Source organism: Lethenteron reissneri, chromosome 37 (genome assembly GCF_015708825.2).
Source record: "Lethenteron reissneri isolate LAM-NWPU_2019-01 chromosome 37, ASM1570882v1, whole genome shotgun sequence".
Taxonomy (NCBI): domain Eukaryota; kingdom Metazoa; phylum Chordata; class Hyperoartia; order Petromyzontiformes; family Petromyzontidae; genus Lethenteron; species Lethenteron reissneri.
The window spans coordinates 14,376,413-14,393,483 of record NC_083815.1 but is presented as its reverse complement, the minus strand read 5'-3'; the positions used below and the strand labels follow the sequence as shown (position 1 = coordinate 14,393,483).

The 17,071-nt window shown below is 48.5% G+C and overlaps 1 protein-coding gene across 1 annotated transcript; it reads right to left on the bottom strand.

The window, feature by feature from the left end:
* Positions 1–11,346: 11,346 nt before the first annotated feature.
* LOC133351321 (uncharacterized) lies at positions 11,347–12,476 on the bottom strand. Its single transcript, XM_061566421.1, has 2 exons — positions 12,029–12,476; positions 11,347–11,844 (listed from the first exon to the last, which is right to left on the bottom strand). Exons 1-2 carry the CDS (start codon positions 12,206–12,208, stop codon positions 11,347–11,349), a joined length of 678 nt encoding a protein of 225 aa, XP_061422405.1. The 5' UTR covers positions 12,209–12,476.
* Between the last annotated feature and the right edge of the window lie 4,595 nt (positions 12,477–17,071).

Below are 17,071 nucleotides of genomic sequence, written 5' to 3'. Positions count from 1 at the left end.
GTTTCTGCTGCTGCTACAGTTTCTGCTGCTGCTGCAGTTGCTGCTGCTGCTGCAGTTGCTGCTGCTGCTGCAGTTGCTGCTGCTGCAGTTGCTGCTGCTGCTGCAGTTGCTGCCTTATCCATTTTAATATAACACTATGTATTATTCTACCCACCCTAATGTGTATCACACTGCTATATATTTACTATATAATTACGACACCATACATTACTCTGCACACTGCACCATGCCAGTGAGTGGAACGCGGTCTGAAAGTCACCGTAAAACGTGAACACGAATCTCTCATGATAGCCAGATGGCTTGCAGAGAACCTCTGTCTTGGAGAAGTCAATGTCATGTGAGCCCACTGAATTGTAACAGTGATATGCCACGGCTGAGGTGTTTGTCCTACCGTGTTTCAGGTCTGCTTTATGTTCACGGATGCGGTCCGAGACATGTCTTTTGGTTTCTCCAATGTAACTGCTACCACAGAGGAAACTTAGTTTGTAGACGCCAGGGTACTGTATGTCTGGAACCACATCTTTTACAGACGGGACCAGATCACGGATTTTATGTACTGTGTTGAATCGGACCTGGATCTTGTGTTTAATCAGGATTTTGGAGATCTTTTTGTGACCCCAGCAATGTAGGGTAAGGTGATGGTTTTGAAAGGCTCCTCAACAGGATCCTTCTTGATGGTTGGAGTGATGGCCTTGCGGATTGTGTAGTCGGAGTAACCATTAGCCTTAAGAGCTTGGCGTACGTGTTTGAGTTCACTGCCAATGTGTTCCTGGTCGGAAATGCATTGGGCTCTATGGTATAGAGTCTTGATGAGGGAATTCTTCTGGGATGGATGGTAGTGGGAATCCGGTTTTAGGTAAGCATCCGTATGGGTGGCTTTCCTGTAGACAGAGTGGCTCATTGAACCATCAGGTCTTCTTTTAATTAGGACATCCAAAAAGGGTAGCTTGCCATCTTTTTCGACTTCCATGGTGAATCTGATGGCTGGGTATATGGAATTGATGTGGTCGAGAAATTGGTCTAGAGCAGGCCGGCCATGTGTCCAGATGACAAAGGTGTCATCTACGTACCTCTTCCATGAGGTCGGGCGTAGAGTGGCAGTCTTGATGGCGTCAGTTTCAAATTTCTCCATGAAGATGTTGGCTACAACCGGAGATAGGGGGGAGCCCATTGGGGTGCCCTCAGTTTGCTTGTAGAAAGTTCCATTCCAGGTGAAGTATGTATTGGTTAAGCAGTGTCTCACCAGGGGGGGGTACCCCAGCATTCAGTCCTTGATGAACCAAGTCTTCAATGATTGCGATGGTGTCAGGTACAGGAACTTTGGTGAATAAGGAAACCACATCAAAACTGACAAGCAGGTCGTCTGGGGACAGGGCAATCCCCTTGATTGTCGATACCAGGTCAGTAGAGTTTAGTACCGCAGATGTGGTTTTTCCAGTGAAAGGCCGTAAGATTTCAGACAAAAAACGAGCCAGTTTATAGGTGGGGGAGTTGATAGTAGAGACAATGGGACGAAGAGGTGTATCTTCTTTATGTATCTTTGGCCAGCCGTATAATCTTGGTGGCCTGGCTGCAGAAGGTTTCAACGAGAACTGTTTTCCCGGAGCTTGTTAAAGGATCTCAAAGTTATGTGGAAACCCTCCCCGTAGAGGCGGTTAAATTTTGATTTAAAGCTTTCGTGACTGCAGGGATTCATCTTCTTGGTTCTTTCGGTGAAGTCACGTAGAAGGGAAGTAATGAAATAATAAAAATAAAACATAATACAATTATTCTCACGACGTTTCGGCCACAACGCAAGCAGCCGTCCTCAGGTGAAAAACCAGGTCCGTCGAGGCGACAGAGTCTGAATGAAACAGCACACGAGCTTGGAGCATATATATATAAGCTGGGCGCCTTGACAAAGGAATTCGCATATCAAGAGGAATTTAGCATATTTATGGGAAATGCAGGAATGTGATTAGTACTACATATGCATGTGCATTATGCAGGATTAACAGCATCAAAGGGAGCTGCAGTTTCTGCTGCTGCTGCAGTTTCTGCTGCTGCTGCAGTTTCTGCTGCTGCTGCAGTTTCTGCTGCTGCTGCAGTTGCTGCTGCTGCTGCAGTTGCTGCTGCTGCTGCAGTTGCTGCTGCTGCTGCAGTTGCTGCTGCTACTGCAGTTGCTGCTGCTGCAGTTGCTGCCTTATCCATTTTAATATAACACTATGTATTATTCTACCCACCCTAATGTGTATCACACTGCTATATATTTACTATATAATTACGACACCATACATTACTCTGCACACTGCACCATGCCAGTGAGTGGAACGCGGTCTGAACGTCACCGTAAAACGTGAACACAATCAGTTAAGATCCGAAATGGTTTATTACGTCCTTCCAATGATTGCTAAGCCAGAATCCATCTTCTCGGTTGAAATTGTCTCTGTGTTTGTATATGTGGATCGCCTCATGAACGAATCTCTCATGATAGCCAGATGGCTTGCAGAGAACCTCTGTCTTGGAGAAGTCAATGTCATGTGAGCCCACTGAATTGTAACAGTGATCTGCCACGGCTGAGGTGTTTGTCCTACCGTGTTTCAGGTCTGCTTTATGTTCACGGATGCGGTCCGAGACATGTCGTTTGGTTTCTCCAATGTAACTGCTACCACAGAGGCAACTTAGTTTGTAGACGCCAGGGTACTGTATGTCTGGAACCACATCTTTTACAGACGGGACCAGATCACGGATTTTATGTACTGTGTTGAATCGTACCTGGATCTTGTGTTTAATCGGGATTTTGGAGATCTTTTTTGTGACCCCAGCAATGTAGGGTAAGGTGATGGTCTTGAAAGGCTCCTCAACAGGATCCTTCTTGATGGTTGGAGTGATGGCCTTGCGGATTGTGTAGTCGGAGTAACCATTAGCCTTAAGAGCTTGGCGTACGTGTTTGAGTTCACTGCCAATGTGTTCCTGGTCGGAAATGCATTGGGCTCTATGGTATAGAGTCTTGATGAGGGAATTCTTCTGGGATGGATGGTGGTGGGAATCCGGTTTTAGGTAAGCATCCATATGGGTGGCTTTCCTGTAGACAGAGTGGCTCATTGAACCATCAGGTCTCCTTTTAATTAGGACATCCAAAAAGGGTAGCTTGCCATCTTTTTCGACTTCCATGGTGAATCTGATGGCTGGGTGTATGGAATTGATGTGGTCGAGAAATTGGTCTAGAGCAGGCCGGCCATGTGGCCAGATGACAAAAGCGTCATCTACGTACCTCTTCCATAAGGTCGGGCGTAGAGTGGCAGTCTTGATGGCGTCAGTTTCAAATTTCTCCATGAAGATGTTGGCTACAACCGGAGATAGGGGGGAGCCCATTGGGGTGCCCTCAGTTTGCTTGTAGAAAGTTCCATTCCAGGTGAAGTATGTATTGGTTAAGCAGTGTCTCACCAGGGGGGGTACCCCAGCATTCAGTCCTTGATGAACCAAGTCTTCAATGATTGCGATGGTGTCAGGTACAGGAACTTTGGTGAATAAGGAAACCACATCAAAACTGACAAGCAGGTCGTCTGGGGACAGGACAATCCCCTTGATTGTCGATACCAGGTCAGTAGAGTTTAGTACCGCAGAGGTGGTTTTTCCAGTGAAAGGCCGTAGGATTTCAGACAAAAAACGAGCCAGTTTATAGGTGGGGGAGTTGATAGTAGAGACAATGGGACGAAGAGGTGTATCTTCTTTATGTATCTTTGGCAAGCCGTATAATCTTGGTGGCCTGGCTGCAGAAGGTTTCAATGAGAACTGTTTGGTCTGATCAATTAATGCGGTTGAATCAGAAATGATTTTCTTGGTTTTAGAGACGAGGCTGTTGGTGGGGTCTCTTTTCATTTTTGTATAGCTGCCATCGTTGAGTAGTTCTTGGATTTTGTTGTTGTATTCTGTTTTGTCCATGATGACAGTGGCATTGCTTTTGTCGGCTGAGAGGATGACAATGTCATCCCTCTTTTTTAATTGAGCTAATTCAAAACGCTCATCTTTGCTGATATTGCTAGCTGGCATCTTAGCGTTTTTGAGGGTTGCAGAGATTTCAGATCTTGCTACGTCTGCAGCGATGTGACTCAGGCCCTTGAGAGCTACATCTACTCTAGCAATTATATCATTAACTGGTATGTGTCTAGGTGTGACTGCAAAGTTTAGTCCTTTAGCTAAAACGGATTTCAGGCCTTCAGAGACAGAACTGTTACTGCGATTAATTACGACTTTGTTAACATCTAGCTTTTCAATGTGTGGGTCCGGTTTCTTTCTTGAGAGGCGATCGAATTTGGGAATCAAGTTGTCCTTACATTTGGTCGACATAGCGGCAGCTGAAGAGGCAGTCATTTTATCTACATGTTCCCAATCCGATGTGGACATTGTTGCACTCAAAGATAAGTGTGATTTGTAGAGTGTCTTGTCTAACTGATCCAGATCGGTGCGCATAAGTCTGATTTTCTCTGAGATAAGAGCTAAGCTAGTTCTAGACAGAATTCGTTTAGCATTAGAAGAAGTTACAGCAGCAGATGTTAGTATAAATGCGTTTGGTATTACCTTAGAGTCGCGGCATCTCTTCAGAAAGGTGAGAGACTCGATTAGCTGAGCCTTCTTATCCCGGAGCTTGTTAAATGATCTCAAAGTTATGTGGAAACCCTCCCCGTAGAGGCGGTTAAATTTTGATTTAAAGCTTTCGTGACTGCAGGGATTCATCTTCTTGGTTATTTGAGATCCTTTAACAAGCTCCGGGATAAGAAGGCTCAGCTAATCGAGTCTCTCACCTTTCTGAAGAGATGCCGCGACTCTAAGGCAATACCAAACGCATTTACACTAACATCTGCTGCTGTAACTTCTTCTAATGCTAAACGAATTCTGTCTAGAACTAGCTTAGCTCTTATCTCAGAGAAAATCAGACTTTCGCGCACCGATCTGGATCAGTTAGACAAGACACTCTACAAATCACACTTATCTTTGAGTGCAACAATGTCCACATCGGATTGGGAACATGTAGATAAAATGACTGCCTCTTCAGCTGCCGCTATGTCGACCAAATGTAAGGACAACTTGATTTCCAAATTCGATCGCCTCTCAAATAAGAAACCGGACCCACACTTGAAAAGCTAGATGTTAACAAAGTCGTAATTAATCGCAGTAACAGTTCTATATCTGAAGGCCTGAAATCCGTTTTAGCTAAAGGACTAAATTTTGCAGTCACACTTAGACACATACCAGTTAATGATATAATTGCTAGAGTAGATGCAGCTCTCAAGGGCCTGAGTCACATCGCTGCAGACGTAGCAAGATCTGAAATCTCTGCAACCCTCAAAAACGATAAGATGCCAGCTAGCAACATCAGCAAAGATGAGCGTTTTGAATTAGCTCAATTAAAAAAGAGGGATGACATTGTCATCCTCTCAGCCGACAAAGGCAATGCCACTGTCATCATGGACAAAACAGAATACAACAACAACATCCAAGAACTACTCAACGATGGCAGCTATACAAAAATGAAAAGAGACCCCACCAACAGCCTCGTTTCTAAAACCAAGAAAATCATTTCTGATTCAACCGCATTAATTGATCAGACCAAACAGTTCTCGTTGAAACCTTCTGCAGCCAGGCCACCAAGATTATACGGCTTGCCAAAGATACATAAAGAAGATACACCTCTTCGTCCCATTGTCTCTACTATCAACTCCCCCACCTATAAACTGGCTCGTTTTTTGTCTGAAATCTTACGGCCTTTCACTGGAAAAACCACCTCTGCGGTACTAAACTCTACTGACCTGGTATCGACAATCAAGGGGATTGCCCTGTCCCCAGACGACCTGCTTGTCAGTTTTGATGTGGTTTCCTTATTCACCAAAGTTCCTGTACCTGACACCATCGCAATCATTGAAGACTTGGTTCATCAAGGACTGAATGCTGGGGTACCCCCCCTGGTGAGACACTGCTTAACCAATACATACTTCACCTGGAATGGAACTTTCTACAAGCAAACTGAGGGCACCCCAATGGGCTCCCCCCATCTCTGGTTGTAGCCAACATCTTCATGGAGAAATTTGAAACTGATGCCATCAAGACTGCCACTCTACGCCCGACCTTATGGAAGAGGTACGTAGATGACACTTTTGTCATCTGGCCACATGGCCGGCCTGCTCTAGACCAATTTCTCGTCCACATCAATTCCATACACCCAGCCATCAGATTCACCATGGAAGTCGAAAAAGATGGCAAGCTACCCTTTTTGGATGTCCTAAATAAAAGGAGACCTGATGGTTCAATGAGCCACTCTGTCTACAGGAAAGCCACCCATACGGATGCTTACCTAAAACCGGATTCCCACCACCATCCATCTCAGAAGAATTCCCTCATCAAGACTCTATACCATAGAGCCCAATGCATTTCCGACCAGGAACACATTGGCAGTGAACTCAAACACGTACGCCAAGTTCTTAAGGCTAATGGTTACTCCGACTACACAATCCGCAAGGCCATCACTCCAACCATCAAGAAGGATCCTCTTGAGGAGCCTTTCAAGACCATCACCTTACCCTACATTGCTGGGGTCACAAAAAGATCTCCAAAATCCTGATTAAACACAAGATCCAGGTCCGATTCAACACAGTACATAAAATCCGTGATCTGGTCCCATCTGTAAAAGATGTGGTTCCAGACATACAGTACCCTGGCGTCTACAAACTAAGTTTCCTCTGTGGTAGCAGTTACATTGGAGAAACCAAACGACATGTCTCGGACCGCATCCGTGAACATAAAGCAGACCTGAAACACGGTAGGACAAACACCTCAGCCGTGGCAGATCACTGTTACAATTCAGTGGGCTCACATGACATTGACTTCTCCAAGACAGAGGTTCTCTGCAAGCCATCTGGCTATCATGAGAGATTCGTTCATGAGGCGATCCACATATACAAACAAAGAGACAATTTCAACCGAGAAGATGGATTCTGGCTTAGCAATCATTGGAAGGACGTAATAAACCATTTCGGATCTTAACTGATAGTGTTCACGTTTTACGGTGACTTTTAGACCGCGTTCCACTCACTGGCATGGTGCAGTGTGCAGAGTAATGTATGGTGTCGTAATTATATAGTAAATATATAGCAGTGTGATACACATTAGGGTGGGTAGAATAATACATAGTGTTATATTAAAATGGATAAGGCAGCAACTGCAGCAGCAGCAGCAACTGCAGCTGCAGCAACTGCAGAGCAGCAGCAACTGCAGCTGCAGCAACTGCAGAGCAGCAGCAACTGCAGCTGCAGCAACTGCAGTGCAGCAGCAACTGCAGCTGCAGCAACTGCAGCTGCAGCAACTGCAGTGCAGCAGCAACTGCAGCAGCAGCAGCAACTGCTGCAGCAGCAGCAGAAACTGCTGCAGCAGCAGCAGAAACTGCTGCAGCAGCAGCAGAAACTGCTGCAGCAGCAGCAACTGCTGCAGCAGCAGCAGAAACTGCTGCAGCAGCAGCAGAAACTGCTGCTGCAGCAGCAGCAGAAACTGCTGCAGCAGCAGCAGAAACTGCTGCAGCAGCAGCAGAAACTGCTGCAGCAGCAGCAGAAACTGCTGCAGCAGCAGCAACTGCAGCTCCCTTTGATGCTGTTAATCCTGCATAATGCACATGCATATGTAGTACTAATCACATTCCTGCATTTCCCATAAATATGCTAAATTCCTCTTGATATGCAAATTCCTTTGTCAAGGCGCCCAGCTTATATATATGCTCCAAGCTCGTGTGCTGTTTCATTCAGACTCTGTCGCCTCGACGGACCTGGTTTTTCACCTGAGGACGGCTGCTTGCGTTGTGGCCGAAACGTCGTGAGAATAATTTTATTATGTTTTATTTTTATTATTTTATTACTTCCCTTCTACGTGACTTCACCGAAAGAACCAAGAAGATATACTAGATTTGTGTTTCTATTTAAGTTATACCTGATGATGATTGCTTGTGTTGCAATCGAAACGTCGTATGCTAGTATTTAATTTATTATTTTCTCTTTATACGTGACTTTACCGAAAGAACCAAAGAGTCTATTGTTATTCTCGTCCATCCAGAATCGTCCCTTACATGCCTGTGGGTCTCTGTGCGTATATTCGAGTCTCTGTGCCTGCGGGTCTCTGTGCGTGTCTGTGGGTCTCTGTGCGTGTCTGTGGGTCTTTGCGTAACTGTGGGTCTTGGTGTGTGTCCGTGGGGATCTCTGTAGCGTATGTGTCTCTCTGAGCGTGTCTGTGGGTCTCTGTGCGTGTCTGGTCTGTGCCTTTCTATGGGTCTCTATCAGTGCGTGTCTGTGGGATGCTGCATGTCTGTGGGTCTCTATGCGTGGTTGTGGGTCTTTGCGTGTCTGCTGCTGTCTGAGCGTGTCTGTGGGTCTCTGTGCGTGTATGTGGGTCTGTGCGTTTCGATGGGTCACCATTTGTGGTTGTGGGTATCTGTGCGTGTCTGCGGCTCTCTGGGCGTGTCTGTGGGTCTCTGTGCGTGTCTGTGGGTCTGTATACGTGTCTACAGCTCTCTGAGCGTGTCTGTGGGTCTTTATTGGTCTCTGAGCATGCCTGTGAGTCTATGCGTGTCTGTGAGTCTCTGTGCGTGTCTGTGCATTTCTGTCGTTCTCTGTGCGTGTATGTGGGTCTCTGAGTGTGTCTGTGGGTCGCTGTGTGACTGTGGGTCTTGGTGTGTGTCCGTGGGTCTCTGTAGCGTCTGTGGCTCTCTGAGCGTGTCTGTGGGTCTCTGTGCGTGTCGTTGAGTGTGTGCCTTTATATGGCTCTCTGTGCTTGCCTGTGGGTCTCTGTGCGTGTCTGTGGGTCTCTGTGCATTTATGTAGCTCTCTGTGCGTGTCTGTGGGTCTCTGTGCGTGTCTGTGGGTCTCTGTGAGTGTCCGTAGCTCTCTGTGTCTGTTTTTGGGTCTCTGTGCATGTCTGTGGGGCTCTGTGCGTGTCTACCGCTGTCTGAGCGTGTCTGTGGGTCTTTGTGCTTGCTGTGAGTCTATGAGCGTGCCTGTGGATTTGTACGTGTCTGTGGGTCTCTGTGCGTATATTCGAGTCTCTGTGCCTGCGGGTCTCTGTGCGTGTCTGTGGGTCTCTGTGCGTGTCTGTGGGTCTTTGCGTAACTGTGGGTCTTGGTGTGTGTCCGTGGGGGTCTCTGTAGCGTATGTGGCTCTCTGAGCGTGTCTGTGGGTCTCTGTGCGTGTCGGTTGGTCTGTGCCTTTCTATGGGTCTCTATCAGTGCGTGTCTGTGGGATGCTGTATGTCTGTGGGTCTCTATGCGTGGTTGTGGGTCTTTGCGTGTCTGCTGCTGTCTGAGCGTGTCTGTGGGTCTCTGTGCGTGTATGTGGGTCTGTGCGTTTCGATGGGTCTCGATGCGTGGTTGTGGGTCTCTGTGCGTGTCTGTGGGTCTCTGTGCGTGTCTACCACTGTCTGAGCGTGTCTATGGGTCTTTGTTCGTGTTTGTTGGTCTTTGTACGTGTCTACAGCTCTCTGAGCGTGTCTGTGGGTCTTTATGGGTCTCTCAGCATGCCTGTGAGTCTGTGCGTGTCTGTGAGTCTCTGTGCGTGTCTGTGCGTGTCTGTGGGTCTCTGAGTGTGTCTGTGGGTCGCCGTGTGACTGTGGGTCTTGGTGTGTGCCCGTGGGTCTCTGTAGCGTCTGTGGCTCTCTGAGCGTGCCTGTGAGTCTTTGTGTTTGTTGGTAGGTCTGTTTTAGTGTCTGTGGGTCTCTGTGCATGTTTGCGGGTTCATGTGCGTGTCTGTTAGTTTAGGGGTATATCTGTGAGTCAAATACATTTGAAAAAAGTACGCAGCCGGGTTCATATTTTCACTCCTACCATGACATTGGTGCCAATTTTCACCACTGTCTGATACACAAATTATGATTTAAACACTTTACTTTTTAGCGGTTAAGCTTGAGCATCGTGGACTCTAGACAGGACAGTCTGTAAGCGCCCTAAATTTCTCGTCAAAGGTTAAAAGTACGGGTGAATACAATAACAGTATCGGAGTAAATGAGTTTTGCCATTGAAGGCCAGGCAAAACCAGCTCCATTCGCTCTTGGAATATGGTGGAAACCGTTTATATACCCATTGAATGTATATGTATTCTTTATTTCACTTCCGGCGCCCAATGAGCTGCCATGACATTCCGGCGGCATCCATGACAGAAGCTCGCCATGGCCACCCACACGTTCCGAGAGCCGTCGAGCCCAACTCGCACCCCGCGTGAACCCGCACACTCCACACTGGCACTCACAAGCGGATACGGGGTAGTGTACATTATGTACAGTATGAACACACTGTATTTGTTTGGTCACATATTTTTTTTGCCTGAGCGCTACCAGCTGTGAATGGGTCATCACAATCCAGATTGTGGCTGCATTCAAGGACGCCCCTGCCATGCATAGTCCCATGGGATGTTGGCTACCAACAACAAGGCAACTCCTATGACTAATTGGGAATGGGACGCAAGCGTAGGATTGATCACCCTGTCGCTGGCCGCCTTTGGGGAGGGTGTATAGTATGAAAGGCCGAAACACCCTAGGAACCAAAGGTTCACTACTGACGATGCGCTCCCCAAATTTCACCAGGCTCACTGTTCATGAACTCTTGGAAGTGCTTGCACAAAGGATAGTAACATCTCATCCTGTGTTCTTTGGAATACTGTCATGATGTTGTAAATGATTATTGTGATGTTTTCTGATTTATTTTATCATTCCTGTATTGTCCGTATGTGTACTCAGCCTTGTGTTTATCATGTGTCTACGAGTTCCTTTATCATCGTATTCAAAGCGATTAAACTGACTTAAAGAGCGTAATATAAATATTGACGCCACCTAACCAGAGTTTAGAAAAAAAGATATCCAAGTTGTATCATGGGCGTAGTAGCCAACAATATGTTAAAAGACAAATGCATTTGACATACCATTATGCCTGTCCTTTGCAGACTATACAAACGAGTATTAAAAGGCATACAGTTATACATGCTCTCAAAAATAAAGTATTCAATATGAATGTATATAAATTATCAAAACAATTATAATTGATGGACAACAGGTAACAGTAGAAACATATATGAAATTACAGATACGTAAAACTTTAATCTGACGAGATTGCGACGTTTCATATATGAAGTGAAAGAGGAATGCGACTCAGAGCGGGACACGGGCACCACGTTCACTGCAGAGACTCGCATCGCGCGCACGGCGGGGCCGTCGCGAAGCCACCACTAGTAGTAGTACTACTATTACTACTACTACTTGTAGTAGTAGTACTGTAGTAGTAATAGTCGTGATGATGCACATCCATTACGCACTCCTCAGTCAAGGCCTGGCTCGACCACAGCGTCACCATGGCCTCCACACGCCGAGTCCCAGCGCCGCCTCCGCCTTCAGGAGCTTCACGGCTCCTCCTCTCCCGTGCCGCTGCTGCTGCTCGCATCCGTGCGGCCCGCGCGCCACCTGCGCGGTAGCGAGGTCCAGGGAGGCCGGGGACGAGGCCGGCGTTGGGACGCGTGTCCGCGCTGCGCCAGGAGGCTTCGTAGCTGCCTCCAGCTGCTGCTGGAGAGCGGCTACGCGTGGCTGCTGTGGCTGCACTGTGAGCGCCTCCAGGCCGCGATCCTGCACAGCCAGGATGGACGAGCGAATGAAAGCGACAGCTCCTTCCAGCACATCCGCCTTCTCCAGCCTGCGGTCCTGTTGCTGCTGTGAGACGCACGTCTGCGCCTGCTGCTCTGCTGCTGCTTCTGCGCCACTGTCGCAGAGACGCAGCATGAGCTGCTTGAGCTCGTGGAAGCTCTCGTTCATGCGGTGCCGTCTGTCCTTCTCCACCAGGGCCTTTCGCAGCTGCACAGAACACCAGAGTTCGTGATTGTCACAACTATTGGCGCTTCACGATGCTCACTTACCACTGCACGATGCGCACGTTTAAGTGAGAGTTCGACGCATGTGTGAGTGAGCTTGTAATGCAATTGTGGATTGTGTAACAATACTCTTGATCGAGTGGATGCACGGACTCAGACTGCCTCACCTTGCGCTTCTCCCCTCGCCCTCTCTGCGGCCCCACGTGGCGTGGGAAGGCTGCGGGACTCGCGCCGCCGTCTGGAGGCGGCGGCAGCGACGCGAGTCGCATAGCGGCCGCCCGCAGTGGTTCCACACCGACCGGACTCGGGCCCAGCAGATCCCACGGGAAGACGGCGGCGGCATTCATTGGACACGAGCTCGAGCGTCTTCCTCTTCGTCTCCACGCTCGGTTCTCCCCAGCGGAGTCGCGTTTCGGGAAAGCGTTGGAGCGCGCGTCGAGCGAGCGAGCGGAGAGCTTCTGCTCGCAAGCAGCGCCCTCCTCCCTCCTGCTGGTCCTGCGATGGATGCCGCGGTTGAGTCCGGCACTCCGAGCGGTGTCAGTCGCCTAGTGGTCGCGTGGTGCCGAGACGCAGGGATCGCACGGCGCGGAGCGACCAGCGCACTTGAGTGTCGACTCGGTGACGGAGCGGCGGAGAATGTGGCGCTGAGAGAGGCGCGGCGGACGCCTAAATGAGCGTCTCGAGGATGGGCGGGGGGGTCACAGCGAGTGGGGGACGGGGAGGGGTGCTGAGCACCGTCAGAGGGGACCTCGGAGCTGTAAAGTTCCCTGATGTGATGAGGGGGGGGGGGGGGGGGAGCACGGGCGCGATTTGTCGGTTGTTCGTGAATACGTGGATGAGGCGTACGGGTGTGGGGGTGATGGAGCGGAGGTGGAGGGTGCCGGGGGCTGTTCATTGCCCGCGACTGCTCAACGTGACGAGGGCGTCAGAAGTGTGGCCATCGCCACGTCCGCTGCTCGCTTTCATGTCACGCGCGGCGTCAGCACACGCCGCCACAGCGAGGCGCATTGAAGTCGTTCTGCGTCTTGGTCTTTGTTGAGTGTCACGTGGGAGATCGGAGGAGTCTGTACGTCTCTTAGGCGTGATTCAATGCAGGTCAACCTAGTTCGATTCCCGGTCACGTTCTGCAGTGTTAAGTAACATGTGAACCTGTTCTGGGCCACTCGTACATAGCTCTTGTGGGGAAGTATTGTCAAAGTCCAAACTAAAACTGAACTATTATTTTTAAACCAGCTAAGGCCCATTGAGCTTTTTAGTTATTTTTCAAAAGCGACCTGAAAACAAATGATAACTCTAAAAAGTGACTCATCGTGTGGAAATTTATAGCAGCCAAATACTCGAAACGCATGTTTCTAAATGTGGAGGTAAAAACTGGAGTCATCCAGTGACAAATCCACGTGACCACAGAGAGAGACATGCAAACTCCATATGTACAGACGTCAGTGGCAGGATTGAACCCACGAACCTCCTGCATACCAGGGAAGGTAGTTACCATATCGTGAACGTGCGCTATGCTCAGCACCACGTCCCGCCGGCTTTATCTCGCCAGTGATTCTACTTTATATAGCACACCAGATACTCCTTTACGGCTGAGTAAACCTCGGGTAGGCCAAAGACAGTTCGGATTTGAGTATCAACAGACAGCCGTATCGCAGTGGGCTAACCACTCCACTACCATGTCACAGATCCACAACCACTCCCACACTCACGCAAAGACAAAGATCCCCCATATAGCCTCACAGACTGTTGGGGGTATGCCCAGAACCGGTTCCGATATTCTTTACTGATATTGGTTATGAGCGGGAATCGAACTCGTGTCACTGTGACGTGGCCAGGCTATCGCAGGACAGCAAGAAGATCGTGACCTGTCCGTGCGAACCTTTAGCGATATTCCGTCATTTGCCTTTTCGCACTCAAAGCCACTTCTTGGAACAGGATTCGATTTACAAAGATATTCTTAATGCAGATGCAGCGATAATCTCAGAGATAAATGCGTCATCACATCGTTATCATTATCATGATATAAACTAAACATTACAAATGTTCCCGTTACTGTAATAAATGAAAGATCTTTATCATCTGTATATACTCGTAAATGTATCACGTAAGATCATTATATTCGTCGTTGTGGAGAATATAAATACTAACACGAGCAATGTCTCCTCCGCGTGCACCCGCTATGTCCATTCTCCTCCGTGACGTCAAGAGAGGCTCCTTCCTTGTCTGAAGCATCGACTGTTCACCGGCATTGCTTCAAGTGAGCTTGACTCCCCTGATGAGACACTGCGCGTCCAAACCGATCCAGAGTTTGCTTGGAATGAATCAGTGCTGCTGAATTAATGCGATCCCAGAAGGTCGTAGGGCTGATGGGTTATGTAACAAATACTTTCAACTTTGATGTGGAGGGAGGGACTTGTGAAGGAAGCATTGTGTATTTGTCTTATCAAGTGAAATATATCGGTTATAAGATGCAGTTCAACTCCAGCAGTGTATAAGTAATGTATCATTTGCGGCGGCCTACGTTCACTTGCCATTGTTTGGTGAGATTTCCTCGACTGGACATTTCTGTTGTCTACAGTACTTGGATGCTTTAACGTGGTAATCCCTCCTGTAATAGTTCTTTGCTAACATGTACAAATAGTTGTGGAGACGCCAGTGTATTTGGCGGGTCAACATTGGCACGGAGGCTGAGTGGCGAGGCTGTCAGTGCGAGGCGCAGATCGATGTCGTGTTTGGTGCTCACGGAGTCGGACTCCGAGGTGGGAGCCGGGCTGTTTGACACCACGAGTATCGTTGGCTACGTACGGTGTGAAAGAAGTACAACGTAGGTACATAGTACAACGTTCGTGGGAGTATTCGGGCTGCGTGGAGCCACTTGGTGCATGATCCACGCTGTGGCTCTGAGCGCGCCAAGCTGCGCGCGTTTCCACACGGGCACCGCACGCGGCACCGCTGGTTGAAAGTTCACGTCAACAGCTCCATTAAGTTGGGCTGCAGGTTGCCGCAGTGCTGACACTCGTGCTTCACAGCAAACGGTACATGGGTTCGACTCCCGACTTGGGCATCTTTCTGCATCGAGTTTGGTCTGCATGGGTTTCCTCCGAGTTCTTCAGTTTCCTCTCATAGCTAACACCGTAAAATGTGACTGGATTATGCAAACATCCCAAGGTTTAAAAGCTGTCTGCAACATTGTCTCAAACTGCGAAAACTTCGCATGACCTTTCTGAAAAAACTCGGCGAAGCGTTCTTGGGTTTAAGAAAAACGCGTAACGATGAAGTAAAACTCCACGTACGGGATTCGTGTCGCTCTCCCTGGCAGCTAGTTTCCAGCCCGACAATGGAAGTTGACTAATACAAGCACAGTGCAGCACTTTCACCGTCACACCTCGCATCACGATCCATACGGCGCTCTGTGTGGTTTATATGCGAGCACGTGGAGACAAATTTCACGGTCACTCCGCGGATCAAACAGGAACATCTCACCATCCGAAGTCATTCGTATATTGATCATCGCACCACGGCATCGTGTATTCCTATTGCGATAACTCTAACCCAGGGATCGGCAACCAAAATAACAAGAAGAGCCATTTCTTTCCAATTCGGTACAAAATTCAGTATTTCAAGAGCCGCAATGCATCTGAGTACATACTGTACATATCGTCAAGAAGCAGCCTGTAAAGAGCCGCATGCGGCTCCGGAGCCGTAGGTTGCCGACCCCTGCTCTAACCCGACCATAAAACTCAAACTTAGTGGCTTTTGGTATAATTGGGATTTATACGCTAATGGATATGGCTATACTTGAGAATTCTACATAAAAATACAGAATGGTCAAGATGTCACCAATTGATTTAAAAGCCTCGAGTCATAAAAAATAAACTTCTTTGCCAGCAATTATTCCGCTACGTTGATCTGAAAAAAAGTGATTCCATGCTCACATGAGCGTTAACGTGCTCAACATCATCTCCTGTTTACAACCGTGAGCTGGTGGTGGAATGTATACATTACATTAGCGCGAACGAATCGATACATAGTACAGCCACTGTTGTCCTATCGACCCCCAACATCCAACCGGGATGTCAACTGCCAACATTCGAATTGCGAGTCGCTCGCTCTACCGCTGAGTCGCCGCCTGACCGGGACGATCTGAATTCTGAGTAGGATAACGACGCAAACACGGTAATCACAATCATAGATTTGTAATTGAAAGGGGCAACCCAAATGCACGGCTATGACCATAAGCCAGTTCTGTAAATAAACTAATTACATAGTCAAATTATAGCCAATTAATCTGGAACATTGACGGGAGTGTCTGCCAAACCATTGGACCTTTTTGAACAGAATTAACTTTCTTGAAGTCACGTTTTTGCTGCCATTTAATTCCGAAAACGCTCACCTCGTACAAGACTAGAGTTATACGGTTGCGGATCATTGCAGTGGCAATGGAGAGGTTTTCACGTTGCAATTGAACCTGTCTGCGGCTCTTTGTACGTGTCTGTGGGTCTCTGTGCGTGTCTGTGGGTCTATGTGCGTGTCTGTGTCTCTGTGCGTGTCCGTAGCTCTCTGTGCGTGTTTGTGGGTCTCTATGCGTGCCTGTGTGTCTATGAGCGTGCCTGTGGGTCCCGGTGTGTCTTCCGCTGTCTGAGCGTCTCTGTGGGTCTCTGTCCGTGACTGTGGGTCTTGGTGTGTGTCCGTGGGTCTCTGTAGCATCTGTGGCTCTCTGTGCGTGTCTGTGGGTCTCTGTGCGTGTCGGTGGGTCTCTGTGCGTGTCTATGGGTCTCTGTGCGTGTCTGTGGGTCTTTGTGCGTGTCGGTGGGTCTGTGCCTTTCTATGGGTCTCTGTCAGTGGTTGTCTGTGGGGTTCTGCATGTCTGTGGGTCTCTATGCGTGGTTGTGGGTGTATTTGCGTGTCTGCCGCTGTATGAGCGTGTCTGTGGGTCTCTCTTGGTGTGTTGGAATCTGTGCTTGTCTACGGCTCTCTGTGCGTGTCTGTGGGTCTCTGCGTGTCTGTGGCTCTCTGTGCGTGTTTGTGGGTCTCTATGCGTGCCTGTGTGTCTCTGGGCGTATCAACCGCTGTCTGAGCGTGTCTGTGAGTCTCTGTTCGTGTGTGTTGGTATCTGTGCTCATCTGTGGCTCTCTGAGCGTACCTGTGGGGCTCTGTGGGTCTCTGAGCGTGTCTACCGCTGTCTATGCGTGTGTGTGGGTCTCTCTTGG

Coding starts and splice junctions, on each gene's coding strand:
- LOC133351321 (XM_061566421.1), bottom strand. CDS start 12,208: ATGAATGCCGCCGCCGTCTTCCCGTGGGATCTGCTGGGCCCGAGTCCG. Junction 11,845..12,028: donor GGCGAGGGGAGAAGCGCAAG/GTGAGGCAGTCT, acceptor TGTTCTGTGCAG/CTGCGAAAGGCCCTGGTGGA.